This window comes from Trachemys scripta, chromosome 1, assembly GCF_013100865.1.
Source record: "Trachemys scripta elegans isolate TJP31775 chromosome 1, CAS_Tse_1.0, whole genome shotgun sequence".
In the NCBI taxonomy this organism is placed as follows: Eukaryota; Metazoa; Chordata; order Testudines; family Emydidae; genus Trachemys; species Trachemys scripta.
In genome coordinates, this window is record NC_048298.1 from 324,324,252 (window position 1) to 324,338,729 (window position 14,478).

General features: G+C 45.3%; 1 protein-coding gene across 1 annotated transcript in view; it reads right to left on the reverse strand.

Annotated features, from left to right (window-relative positions):
• CCDC81 (coiled-coil domain containing 81) overlaps positions 1-11,221 on the reverse strand; it is a 36,859-nt gene extending 25,638 nt beyond the window's left edge. Inside the window, exons 1-5 of the mRNA XM_034759002.1 lie at positions 10,933-11,221; positions 9,856-9,917; positions 8,609-8,765; positions 6,371-6,627; positions 4,951-5,036 (exon numbers count right to left, since the gene is read on the reverse strand). Coding sequence (XP_034614893.1) covers positions 4,951-5,036; positions 6,371-6,627; positions 8,609-8,765; positions 9,856-9,917; positions 10,933-11,011 — 641 coding nt within the window. The 5' untranslated portion in view covers positions 11,012-11,221. The remainder of the gene's footprint in view (positions 1-4,950; positions 5,037-6,370; positions 6,628-8,608; positions 8,766-9,855; positions 9,918-10,932) is intronic.
• Positions 11,222-14,478: the final 3,257 nt, after the last annotated feature.

The following is a 14,478-nucleotide window of genomic DNA, read 5'->3' on the forward strand; positions in this document are numbered from 1 at the left end:
GGGGAGGGGTGAAGTGATCATCCCAGAGAATCGTGTGTGTGTGTGGGGGGGGGGGTTTACTTGTGTTTGTGCCGCATGTTAACCGGGAAACCACAGCCCCCTCCTTTTACATTGAAAGCCCATTTTAAATGGACAACCCAATTCATCCTTGATATGGGAAATGCGCTGCTGTTTGCAACCTTTCCCGCATGTTAAGAAGGTTAAAAAAGCCAAAACACTGTGGCCTACGATGGCTGCCTGCAAGCCGAAATATGCGACCTTGTAATGAAAGAGTGTACCCATTGTTCCCTAAAATGTGTCTTTTTTAACCACCTCTCCCTTCTCCTCCACCAGCTGCAAATGTTTCTCCTTCGCAGAGGCTCGTGAACATTAGAAAGAGAAAACGTAAGACGAGGGACGAGATGTTCACGGAGCTGCAGATGTCCGCCCAGGCTGATAGAGCACAGCAGAATGCGTGGAGGCAGTCAATGTCGGAGATGAGAAAAGCCCAACATGAACGAGAGGAGAGGTGGCGGGCTGAAGACGATAGGTGGCGTCAGCTTGCAGACAGACGGCAAGAGGCAATGCTCCGTCTGCTGGAGCATCAAAGTGATATGCTCGAGCGTATGGTTGAGTTGCAGGAAAGGCAGCAGGAGCAGAGACCGCCGCTACAGCCCCTGTGTAACCAACAGCCCTCCTCCCCAAGTTCCATAGCCTCCTCACCCTGACGCCCAAGAACACGGTGGGGGGGCCTCCGTCCACCCAGTCACTCCACCCCAGATGATCGCCCAAGCATCAGAAGGCTGGGCTTCAATAAGAGTTAAAGTTTTAAAATGCAGTGTGTCCTTTTCCATCCCTCCTCCCCCACCCATCCCAGCTACCTTGGCAATTATCCCCCTACCTCTGTAAGGAACTAATAAAGAATGCATGAATGTGAAAAAACAATGACTTTATTGCCTCTGCAAGCGGGAGGGGAGGGGAGGGTGGGGTGGGGTGGTTGGTTTACAGGGAAGTAGAGTGAACCGGGTCGGGGGGGGGGGTGGAGGGGTCATCAAGGAGAAACAAACAGAAGTTTCACACAGTAGCCTGGCCAGTCACAAAACTCGTTTTCAAAGCTTCTCTGATGCGCACCGCGCCCTGCTGTGCTCCTCTAACCGCCCTGGTGTCTGGCTGCGCGTAATCAGCGGCCAGGCGAGTTGCCTCAACCTCCCACCCCGCCATAAAGGTCTCCCCCTTACTCTCACAGATATTGTGGAGCGCACAGCAAGCAGCAATAACAATGGGGATATTCTTTTCGCTGAGGTCTGAGCGAGTCAGTAAGCTGCGCCAGCGCGCTTTTAAACGTCCAAATGCACATTCCACCACCATTCGGCACTTGCTCAGCCTGTAGTTGAACAGGTCCTGACTACTGTCCAGGCTGCCTGTGTATGGCTTCATGAGCCATGGCATTAAGGGGTAGGCTGGGTCCCCAAGGATCACGATAGGCATTTCAACATCCCCAATGGTCACTTTCTGGTCCGGGAAGAAAGTCCCTTCCTCCAGCTTTCGAAACAGAGCAGAGTTCCTGAAGACGCGAGCATCATGTACCTTTCCCGGCCATCCCACGTTGATGTTGGTGAAACGTCCCTTGTGATCCACCAGGGCTTGCAGCAGCATTGAAAAGTACCCCTTGCGGTTTACGTAGTCGGTGGCTTGGTGCTCCGGTGACAAGATAGGGATATGGGTTCCGTCTATGGCCCCGCCACAGTTTGGGAATCCCATTTCAGCAAAACCATCCACTATTGACTGCACGTTGCCCAGAGTCACTACCCTTGCTATCACCAGGTCTTTCATTGCCCTGGTAAATTGGATCACAGCAGCCCCCACAGTAGATTTGCCCACTCCAAATTGATTCCCGACTGACCGGTAGCTGTCTGGCGTTGCAAGCTTCCACAGGGCTATCGCCACTCGCTTCTCAACTGTGAGGGCTGCTCTCATCTTGGTATCCTGGCGTTTCAGGGCAGGGGAAAGCAAGTCACAAAGTTCCATGAAAGTGCCCTTACGCATGCGAAAGTTTCGCAGCCACTGGGAATCGTCCCATACCTGCAGCACGATGCGGTCCCACCAGTCTGTGCTTGTTTCCCGGGCCCAGAATCGGCGTTCCACGGTATCAACCTGCCCCAGTGACACCATGATTTCCACATTGCTGGGGCTGAGAGGTCTATGGCCATGTCAATTTCCTCATCACTCTCGTCGCCGTGCTGCAATCGCCTCCTCGCCTGGTCCGGGTTTCGCCTTGGCATGTTCTGGCTCTGCATATACTCCAGGACAATGCGCGTGGTGTTCATAGTGCTCATAATTGCCGCGGTGATCTGAGCGGGCTCCATGATCCCAGTGCTAGCTATGGCGCCTGGTCAGAAAAAAGGCGCGAAAGTAGTATCTGATGGACCAGGAGAAGGAGGGCGGGAGGGAGGGAGGGCCGAGTGACGACATGGCGTACAGGTACAGGAACAGGGAGAAACACAAACAACTGTCACACAGAATGGTCCCCCCAAAGATTAAACTGGAAACCCTGGGCTTAGCAGGCCGTTGATTTCACGGAGGAAGGGGAAGCAAATGAACACAGAACAAATCTATTTTTTACATCTTAAGGTGGCAGCCGACGCTGCAGCATGAGTGACAGCCATACCAGTATGACGATGACGGATACCAATCATAATATACCATCATCTGCCAAAAGGCAAGGGGCTGCTGCTGTGTAGCAATGCAGCCCCACGTCTGCCAGCCCCACGTCCGCCAGCACCCAGCATCGCCCTCGGCCTCTTCTGGGTGCTTAGCAGACAATATTGGGCAATTGGCAGAAAATAGTATATTATGACTGGTAACCGTCATCATCAAAACAGTAGCATGTCTGCCCAGGTGGCCATGATTGACAGCCATACCAGTATGATGACGACGGGTACCAGTCATAATATACCATTGCCTGGAAGGGGCTGGTGCAATGCAGCACTACGGCTGCCAGCCCCACGGCTATCACTCATGCTACACCGTCTACCGCCAAAAGGCAGTTAGCAGCTGCTGCTGTGTAGCAATGCAGTCCCACGTCTGCCGGCACCCAGAGGACATATGGTGACGGTGAGCTCAGCTGAGCTGAGCGGGCTCCATGCTTGCCGTGGTATGTTGTCTGCACAGGTAACCCAGGTAAAAAGGCGCGAATCTATTGTCTGCCGTTGCTGTGACGAGGGGGGAGGGGCCTGACGACATGTACCCAGAACCGCCCGCGACACTGTTTTGCATCATCCGGGCATTGGGATCTCAACCCAGAATTCAAAGAAAAGGCGCGAACCGCTTCTCGGCTCGAGCTGTGGCGCAAACGTAGTATCTGACGGCCTAGGGGAAGGAGGGAGGGGGGCCGAGTGACGACATGGCGTACAGGCACAGGGAATTAAAATAAAGAACGGTGGCTGTGCATCAGGGAGAGACACAAACAACTGTCACAGACTGGTCCCCCCCAAAGATTAAACTGAAAACCCTGGGTTTAGCAGGCCGTTGATTTGACGGAGGGAGGGGGAAGCAAATGAATACAGAGAAAATCTATTTTTTTACATCTTAAGACGACGGTGCAGCGTGACTGATAGCCCTCGGCATCTTTCTGGGTGCTTGGCAGCAAATACGGGGCGGTGTATGACGATGGTCTTCAGGCCTATTGTACGAGCTGCTGCTCAGGGAAGACTCTGCTAACGTGCGATGACCCGACTTGTAATAGGCCGGCTAACAGTCATAATACACCATTTACTGCCAAAAGGCAAGCCCCACGGCTGCCAGCACCCAGATCGCCGATGAAGGCTACCAGTCTACTGCACCGTCTACCGCCAAAAGGCAGTTAGCAGCTGCTGCTGTGTAGCAATGCAGTCCCACGTCTGCCGGCACCAAGAGGACATATGGTGACGGTGAGCTCAGCTGTGCTGAGCGGGCTCCATGTTGTCTGCACAGGTAACCCAGGTAACCCAGATAAAAAGGCGCGAATCTATTGTCTGCCGTTGCTGTGACGGGGGAGGGAGGGGCCTGACGACATGTACCCAGAACCGCCCGCGACACTGTTTTGCATCATCCGGGCATTGGGATCTCAACCCAGAATTCCAAGGGGCGGCGGAGACTGCGGGAACTGTGGGATAGCTGTGGGATAGCTACCCATAGTGCAATGCTCCGGAAGTCGACGCTAGCCTCGTACTGTGGACGCGGTCTGCCGACTAGAGCACCTAGAGCATTTTATTGTGTGGACATACACAATCGGCTGTATACAACCGATTTCAATAAAACCGGCTTCTATAAATTCGAACTAATTTCGTAGTGTAGACATACCCTCAGTTAGGTTAGGAAGGGAAGGGAATTACCATATTCCATTGCTATTGAAGAGGGAAGCTTTTTGACTTGTCACTTTTTACTGTGGATCTTCTACCCAGGAATACTGGTGGTAGGTATTCATTCAGTTGAATGCCACAAATACTAGTAAAATTACATGATCATCTGACTTTTGTAATTCCAAGGCCAGATCCATAATTTAAGGAAAGCTGATCATGTAAAAATCAGACAGTGTACATATTTTAACTATTTTTGAAATCTTACACAAAAGAAAGAGATGAGGCAAGTGAAGCATTATGAAAATCATTATCTAACCTTGTCTACACCTGGAAGTTAATTCAGATTATGTTAAAGTGTGAAGTTAAAATGCAACAACTATTCCTAAATAACTCCATGAGTGGACTCTCTGATCCTGGGATAAAAGTGCCTTGTTCCAATTTAGCTTAATCTTTTTTTAAAGTATAAGAGTGCCCACACAGAGTTATCCTGGAATAGCTACCCTGAATAGGTATTCTGGAGTAATAATTCCATGTGGAGACAAGCCCTAACACAATAGATTCAGGGCTCCCAAATGTAAGATAGGAGATGCTAGCTTGGTCAGTGAACTGGTAAAGAAGCAAAAGTACTCACCTTGGAAACATGACAACACTGCAAGCACGGGACTGAGACATTGCAGTTTCTCTGCCTGAAATAACTGAATCGCCTGTCCCGGGCCTCTACAACAACAAACATTTGAGAGAACTCGGAGGACATTGTCTAGCAGGTAACAAACAAGGCAACCCTTTCTACTTCTAAAACAACAGGCTGCTATTCCAAAATCCTGTCACAAAATCCTATTTCATTCACATTTGCCCTTCATTGTAACTGATAGAAACTGTCCCAGCCAATCACTGATAATGAATGATAATATTGTCATGATTTCTGAGTGGCCAGGAATCATTAGACTCAATAAAGAGGCTATTTACTTTCCAGTAGAGAAGCAAGTGGAGACAGGTACATGGTTAACACATGTTGCTAGCATGGTTTTAAAGCACTGCTTGGTTGGTTGGTTTGTACAGTTCCTGCAGATTATGGATTTGAACAGACTGCAATTAGTTCAGTTAAGGTTTCATTCACAAAGTTGCAGCAAGTCTTTCCCACTACTAAAATGTCTGTCCTCGTACCAAGGAAGGACACAAACTCAGGACTTCTTTTTCTTTGCCCAAAGTACTATTATTCATTTGTACAACAGTAGCACCTAGAGGTGCTGATCAGGGCCCTGTTGTGCTAAAGGTTGAACAAACATGTAGTCAAGAGACGGTCCCTGTCCCAGAGAGCATTATGATAAGATGCAATACATAGGATTGGGAGAGAGACACTGGATGGGACTCAGGAGATCAGGGTTTTGTTCCAGACTCTGCCACAGCCTTCTTGCGTGTCCTTGGGCAAGTCACTTAGAGCATGTCTACACTACAATCAGAGGTGTGATTGCAGCACATGTAGACATACCCAAACTAGCTTTAATCTAGCAAGCTCAGGTACCAATAGCAGTGAAATCATGGCAGCACAGGCTAGCCACCTGCGTCCATACTCAGACCCCCTAGCAGACTCATACCGTGCCACCATGGATTCACTGCTATTCACCTGAGCTAGCTAGAATAAAGCTAGCTTGGGTATGTCTACATATGCTGCAATTGCATCTCCGATTATAGCATAGACATACCCTGACTTTGTATGTGCCTCAGTTCCCCATCTTTAAAATAAGGATAACCGTGTTTCCTTTGAGCTGTCCTGTCTGTTGAGATTGTAAGCACTGCTGATCAGGGACTGTCTCTTACTATGTGTATCCACAGCACCAAGCTCAACAAGGCTCTGAACTTAGTGGAGGCCACTAGGCACTACCAGAAAACAAATAATAAATAAATTATAATAATATGGGAGGACAAGGTAAGAATAATACAGTACAAGACTGGCTGTGTGCACAGAGTGACTCACCACTTGCCTAACAGGCATTATTGACTGATACTGACTCAAAATAATTTAAGTTCTCCTGGGAAAATGATAAACTTACATTGGAAAGAGCTTTCACGAGATTGCCACTGCCATCCATGGCTTGAAGGAAATCTTTGTAAAATTTCATTTTCACTTTGTTGTCCCGGATAACGAGAACTCCAATTCCCTTGAAAGTGAATTCAACATTCTGTTTGATAGCGATGGATCGTGAGAAAAAAAGCAGGGTCTCTTTTACACATCCTTCCACTATCTCCCTGTTAAAGGGACCCTCCAGGGATAACATGATGAAGTTCAGTTGAATAATTGGGATATCACCTGAAATCAACAATCAGGGGAACCCAGTAATTCAGACAGCAAGCAGACTTCCTAAATAACAGCAGCAGCAAGGCTGTGAATTAATGGGTCACATTTTGCACTTACATAGCACCTTCCTGTAAGAGGCGCAAAGCACTTTACAACCTTGAATAAAGCCTCACAAAACCTTTATGAGGCTATTATCATACCCGTTTTACTAACCTTCTTACAACTCCATACAGCTCGTCATCCTGAAGGACCCCAAGCTCTTTAAAAGCAAACTGATATGCCAGCTATACAGGGATGACTTCCTCAATACGAAAATACAAAAATGAAACATGGCAGCTATACAGCACAGGATTTCAGGACAGGAAGTGAAGAATACTGTATGCAGTTGAAATTGCAGGGGGATGGAACATGAAACCAGAGTAAGAATTTAACCAGGACCCCATTCTTCAATACAATGATCTTTGATAACCACAAGTGATCAGAACTTTCATTTTGCAACTCATCTTAGGGTACATCTACACTACAGGGGGGAGTCGATTTAAGATACGCAAATTCAGCTACATGAATAGCGTAGCTGAATTCGACGTATCGCAGCCGACTTACCCCGCTGTGAGGACGGCGGCAAAATCGACCTCTGCGGCTTTCTGTCGACGGCGCTTACTCCCACCTCCGCTGGTGGAGTAAGAACGTCGATTCGGGGATCGATTGTCGCGTCCCAACGGGACGCGATAAATCGATCCCCGAAAGGTCGATTTCTACCCGCCGATTCAGGCGGGTAGTGTAGACCTAGCCTTAGAGATATGGGGCCTGATTCTGCACTCCATTACACCCTTTGCTGCATACCAGTGTAACTATTAACTCCGCATTACTATTGAAATCCGCATAAGCCCAACATAATGCAGAGGAGAATCAGGCCTAATCTACGCTCAGTTTTTGTACCAAATTAACTGTTCCAGTTAAGAGTGCAATTTTCTTAAAACTGATATAGTTAAATAGTACAACCCCAAGTGTGTACACTATTTATGCAGGTATAAAGGTACTGTATATCTGCATAGCTTATGATGGGAATAAGCATTACTGTATAAGCGCAGCTTATTCCCATAAGAAGCCATACCCATATAAGGCACCTTGAAAACAGTGTAACTGCATCCATACTCATCACCGATTTAATGATACCATTTTCAAACCAATATAGCTAAAATGGTAGAAAGACTGTGCTGGCCAGTTCTTAGATCTGTTACCTTCGACAGTACAGTGCCCTAAAAATTTGTCTGCCAATTTCTTTGCCTTCAGTACCCAGTGCTCTCTCACTGGAGGGCACCAGACTGAGACTCAAACTCAAAAGAGGATTTTTTTTTTAAAGCAATCCCATGCTGCACAAGAGGCATAATCAATACCATTGCTCCCCACTCTGTGCAAACATGGTGGTATTGATGTGAAACTACTTTTGTTCAGAATGCATACAGCTGTACATGTGCTTCATAAAATCTATTGTTTGTTTGGGTCTATTTTAAGCTGTCTCCAGCTGATTACTATATTAAGGTGTGTGCCACTAAAATAAAATAAAAAAGCTGTTGCAGGCCACTTTTGACTTGGAGTTGTGCATGTGTAAAACCTGGCACAAAGCTTTGAATTTGCAGAGCTAAAGTCTTGTGCAAGATGCATGTGGAACTTCAGTGGTACTAAAGTTTTATTAGAATATATTGCAGCTACCATAAAAGCTCCACAGATGTGGCATTATGCAGTCAGAAGGTAAAAGAACATTTCAAACAGAAACATTCTAACCTTACACAAGATATAAACATAAAAGCAACGGTGTCTTGTAAAGAAATTCCCTCTTGGTGTCTTTTCAACAGAGCTTAAGTTGTTATCAGTGAAGGAATTCTATACATGTATCACATTTGGTTCCTTAGCTATTAACCTTGTCACATATTTTATAGCACAGGACAAATATGTTTCAAGGAAAGGCAAATGCCATAATCAAACTTCTTACCAGGAGTGTGTATTTTGGCAAGTTTGAGTCCATGAATCTGGGCTAGTTTCTCAGACAGAAGAAACACAGGTCTTTGAATAAGGATAAATTTATTGTTGCCAACATCTAATTTTTGTCTTAAAAAAGAGAATGTTCCAAGCCCTGGTATTTGGACACCCTGAAAAATAACCAATAATAAGTATTCAGGAAGGAGGGGAAACATTTTTGCTTCTAAATAATCACAATCAATTCATAATTTGTCATTCTATGCCAGAGCATTGTGATGGTGGCGATTGACATCCCAACCACACCTTATGTTTTCCAGTGCAGGGGAGCAGGATGGGGCAGTGCTCAGAGCTCCCTGAAAGCACCAAATATTTCCTATTTTTCTCCTCTCCCTCCCTTTCGCTATTTGAAAAAAAATCATTGATGTAGTAACAACAAAATAAATATCCCTAATCTAGAGAAGCCCCAAAGAGCTCAACTCTGCAAATCCTCACCCCAATGAGTAAGCCTCCTACCCACACAAGTAGCACCAGAGGCTATAGTTGGACTACATTCCCCTGAGTAAGGACTACTCCTAAAAGCAAGGATTGGCAGGAGCAAGATCTAAGTGCTTAACTTAGCAATCTAAATACCTTATGAAATGTATATTTCTTTAAAAGCAGCAAAGAGTCCTGTGGCACCTTATAGACTAACAGACGTATAGGAGCATGAGCTTTCGTGGGTGAATACCTACTTCTTCGGATGCATGTTAGACACAGTGAATTGAAATAGCCAAAGATGTGCGTTAGGGTACTGCTAGATTTTTCTGGAATCCCCAGAGCAACCTGTTGGCTTGGTACCAATCTTAATATATTTGCCATTTTGTGGATGGCTAATTTTTAAAATAAGGGGGTTACTTCTCCTTTAAAAACAAAAGAAATGAGCACAATGGGTTTTTTTAATCTGTTCTTAGCATGTAAAACAGGCATAAAGGGCTAAAATTCCCACCTCTGTAAAAAGTGTTAAGCTTCTTTACATATAGATCTATAGGTGTTTTTTTTTATCTAACTTTACTATGCTACACTGTGCTGAATAACCCAGTAAACTAGGTAAGAGAAGCCTGTGGCACATTTGTGGACTACAGTGTACCTTTGGTTTGATCTGCCTGTGCATGCCTCTTGCTTTAAGAGGAGGCGTGTGTAACAGGTTTTAGTGGCATGGGCGTGCATCAGAATCATTAGAAACATTTGGGTTCAAGAGAAGGAATAAGATGTGAGTCCCACCTTGTTCATGGAGAGCTGCCGTTCCACAAATTCAGACACATTGGCCCAAATACTAAAGACTTCTGAAATGCAAGTGAAACACAATATGTCATGATCTCTAGATGGCAAGCACACAAATTCACCACACTCCATGGAAAATAGGACTCTTCTTTTCTGACTAATAAGACTGCAGTGTAATCACAAGCATCCTGCATAGTTTATACATTCACTACAGAGCAATGATACTTGCTCCATAGTTAAGTTTTCAATCAAGTTCCATTTTAAACCTGATTTGGACTTCAGTCCCTTCTAAAACCCTCAGTAAGAGTCTGGAGTTGAAAAGATTTTTTCTACAAATTCTAAATGATTTGGGCAAGGGGTTCTTGCAGCCTGACACATAAAAGTGGGCGGGTGTTCAGAGTTTAAAAACTAGTTTTCACAAGCTTAGATTTTTAATTTAGAACAGGGCCTGTCATTTCTGGCAATGTCACTACAGCACAGCAAAGCACCATAGGAAGCTTAAAGCTTTCATTAAAAAACCAAATACCCCTCTTCCTTCCAAAAGCAAACCTTAAACCCAGTCACTAGGGAAACTTGTCAATGGAAGTTCCATGCAAATGCTCGTGAGAGAACTGGGCTACTGAGAGGCATAACAGGATCCGACAACCCTCCTCTATTTCACACACCATGTTATGTTTAAGCTGTATTTTATCCTTGGATAGATACACACACTATACTCTTCTAGAGCACCAAACACTAACTAAGATGTGTTAAGTTGGGCAAATCTCCCTCCCATGAGACTAGTATTTCTCCCATTTTACAAATGGGGAAACCGAGGCCCAGACTTTTGGCAAGTGACTTTTGTTCAAAGGTCATGCAGAAAGTCATTGGCAGAATCAGGACTAGAACCCAGACACCCTGGCTGCCATGTCTGTGCCTAAGGCACTGTACATAGCGCTGTAGGGCAAGTGGCGGGATGGATGGGCATCCCCGGCATGCACCAGACACACAAAGGCCCTCCGGAGAACACTGTTGTAGGTAGGAGTCTCTCAGATGAAATTCACACGAATCAGGCTCCGGGGGGCATGAAGGCCTTACCGTCCGCTGTGAGCTTCGGGAGCGTTGGGAACACGGTCCTGCCAGACTCGAGGATTGCAGCATGGATATTGTCCAGCATTTTTACATCCCCCACCAAGGTGAAGCAGCAGAAAGCAGAGGGACGTGTGCTGCTTTTCCTCTTCCAGGAGGCTCTCACCTTCCTGCCTTCCCCACCTCTCACCTTCTCTGTACTTTAGCACACTGCCCTCCTAGCCTCTCCCCCATTCCCTGAGCCCCTGAGGAGAGAAGGAAGGAGAAGGCAACAGACCTAGCTGCTGGGGCCAGGGATTCAATGGGCTGCTCAGGGGGAGGGGGAGGGAGCCTGCGGGGGGAGGGGGAGCCGTATCCAGGACGCGAGAGAAGCTCACTGTTGCTAGCGCTTACGTCATAATAGGGGCTGTAGGGCCCCGCCCACCCGTGAGTTCCTGCCTGGAGCGCAAAGGGAGGTGATCCCAGGTGGGTGTGTCGCACTCCAAGCATCAGCCAGGCAGCGGAAAGCTTACCTGCCCACTCTGCCTCCTTTTGGATGAACTTTAATGCATTGCTTAGAGTCTGGGAAGGAAGGATTTATTTGTATTCGCTCTTTCATTAAGACCTAACCATGCAAATAGCCACAGCCCCTGGTTGCTTGAGGGCAACATTTCCCCTTTCCCTTAGTGAAGTTAGTTTGCTCTCTCTCCCCAGCACGATAATAATAAAAAGACTAAAAAGCAAATCCAACCTGAATCCTCTTTAAAATGCAGATAACCACTGCACAAAAGCGCAAAATACTGCTGTGTAAAATATCTGTGTATTGTGGGAGTGGTTTGGGAATAATTTTTATAGTCATCAAAATCTATTCAGAATGAAAGGCAGCACGCTGTAGGGCAAAGGGCAGAGCTTAGCTGCCTACAGTTCACATTAGTATTTAAATGGGGGGGTGAATACAGATTTTTAGTGGGAGTGAGGATTTAGTGTGTGCACACACATTTTCTTTTGCATAAATAGAGACAGTAGAAGACCCAGTTGCAGCTATATAACATTCTCAGGACAGTTTTATCTCATCATAGGAATTCCTAGAGCTGCTGACAGCACATTACTAGAGCCCCAAAATGACACATGTAAATATACTGTAATGTATAGGGTGGTCAGACTAGCCTCTCTTGGGCTATCAATCACAACTAAGCATTTAAAAAGGAAGAGCTTTTTATACTGGCAGGGAGGGGAGAACTAAGCTATCCTTTTCCACAGAAAAGCCCTAACCTTTGCTATATACATTGGTGCTGGTGGGTTCAATAAGGCCTGAAAGGGGGTAGAGATGGGTTCTCCCCCCCCACTCCACCTCTGATTGTGCAACTTCAGGCAAGTCACTTTCTATGTGGTTATCTCTCCATCTGTCAATTGGGGAGAGTAATGCAGACTCTCCTTTGGGACATGCATGCTGATCTATCTAAATACGAAACCACCCACACACAGTTTACCTTTAAACTAACATGCTGCATTGCTTACAGTGTGTTCTTTACGTAGCATTGTTCTGTACATTAGATGGAATATGGAGACCAAGGCCATGTCTACAGCAGGAGCACTTTGTGAGGGTAGCTATACCACTATACTATACCAGCAAAGCACTCCTAATGGGTATAGTTTATTCCAGCCCCCAAGCGAGATAAGCTACACTCTCAAAAGCGTAATTTTGCTATTATCACTTCATCTACCCTACATAGTTCTGCTGGCACAGCTATATCTGGTGAAAGGGTGGGATCCCTGCCACTCTTCACTGACAGAGCTATGCCAGGAAAAGTATTAAGGTTGACCTGGGAACAGCCCCCACTCTGCCTCCTCATGCACACTGTTCTTTACAGGGACTGGACTAAAGCCTGATCTACACTGCGTTTTTTTTATTGATTTAGCTATCAGAAATGTGATTTTCTACCAAAACAGCTATATCAGTAAAACCCCTAGCATGGACAGTTAAAGTGGTATGAAAGTTGCCTTGGAGTGGTGTAGTTGTTTTCCCTTCCCTTCCAGGAATATACCAGTATAATTGCATCCACCTTAAAGGGAGGTGCACTATTTTTTAACTAGACTAGTATATATAAAGCAGTACAACGTGTGCGTTTCCAAGCCCTTAGATTGCCACAAAGGAAATGGAGAGTTATAAAGAAAGGGTGTTGTCACATGTAATAAGTATATATGAAAAAACACAACTAATGAGGTGGAGGAATAGTTATCCACATTTTAGGAATTAAAGGAACATTATCTGCTGAAAAAGAATAACATGAGTTTTAAAACTCAAATGTAGTTTTAAAATCTAGTTTCCTTTTCATTTTTAGTGCTCATAGACTAAGGTCAGAAGGGACTATCATGATCATCTAGTCTGACCTCCTGCACATCACACACCACAGCATCTCACCCACCTACTCCTGTAATAGACCACTAACCTCACTACTGTTTATGCTGTTTACTTTCTGCATTGCTGTTTCCTTGGACAATGGAAATAAACTAGGCACTTCCCGTAGTAGGCTGGAAGCAGTCCCTCAGTCTTGCATTTGTAAAACTTTGATTTATTGGTATCTTACCCTGCACATGTTCCTTTGAGTGTATATGCGCACACAAGAATCTCATTTAGCCAATAAAGCCTAGAACTCATCTTTGGTACAGTGCTTTACACCCATAGATTGCAAATCACTTTGCAAAGGCAAATATCTTTTTACACACAGCAGAGGGTAACCAGAGGGCAAGTATGAAAAATTAGGACAAGGGTTTGGGGGTAATAGGCACCTATATAAGAAAAAGCCCCCAAAATCGGGACTGTCTATAAAATCAGGACATCTGGTCACCCTAACACAGAGAAACAGGCAATTAAACGACTCAGCCATGATTTTCAGAAGTGACTAGTGATTTTTGAATGCTTTGCTTTTTCATACCAAATCTGAGACCCTGTAAAGCAGAATGATCTTCAGGAGGTGCAGAGTAGCTGTCCTCTTAAAAGCACCTCCCAATCTCTAAGGTGTTAAGAATAACACCCAGGTAAGGAAGGGAAGTACTATTAGCCCCATTTTATAGATAGGGCACAGACAGATTAAGTGACTTTTCTAAGGTCACTACAAAGTCTACAAGAACAGGGAGTTGAAGCAGGTCTTCCAAATCCCAGGCTAATACTCTAACCACTGGACTATCTTCCTTCCCACTGACATTTGAGCCACTGTCTCACTTAGAAAAACGAGACAGACTAGATTTAAACAATCTTAAAGTGAACTTTAAAATTCCAAATTGCATTTTTTTATTTTTAGGCATGAACAATTTACTGCAAAGTATCTTCTACCCAACATATTATGCAACTCACTGATTTCTAGCCCCTCTGTCCATCTGTAAAATAGGAATAATACTTCACTGCCTCACAGCAAACCGGTTAACAGCATAAGAATTTAGGGGTGAAGAGCTAGATAATTTGAGAGCAATGTATAATGCAGCTATAACACTGGTGTGTGTGTGTGTGTAATTTATTTATATATAAATATAGTAAAAGGGAGAGATTCCCCTTTTCAGATCAGAGAAATTTGTTTG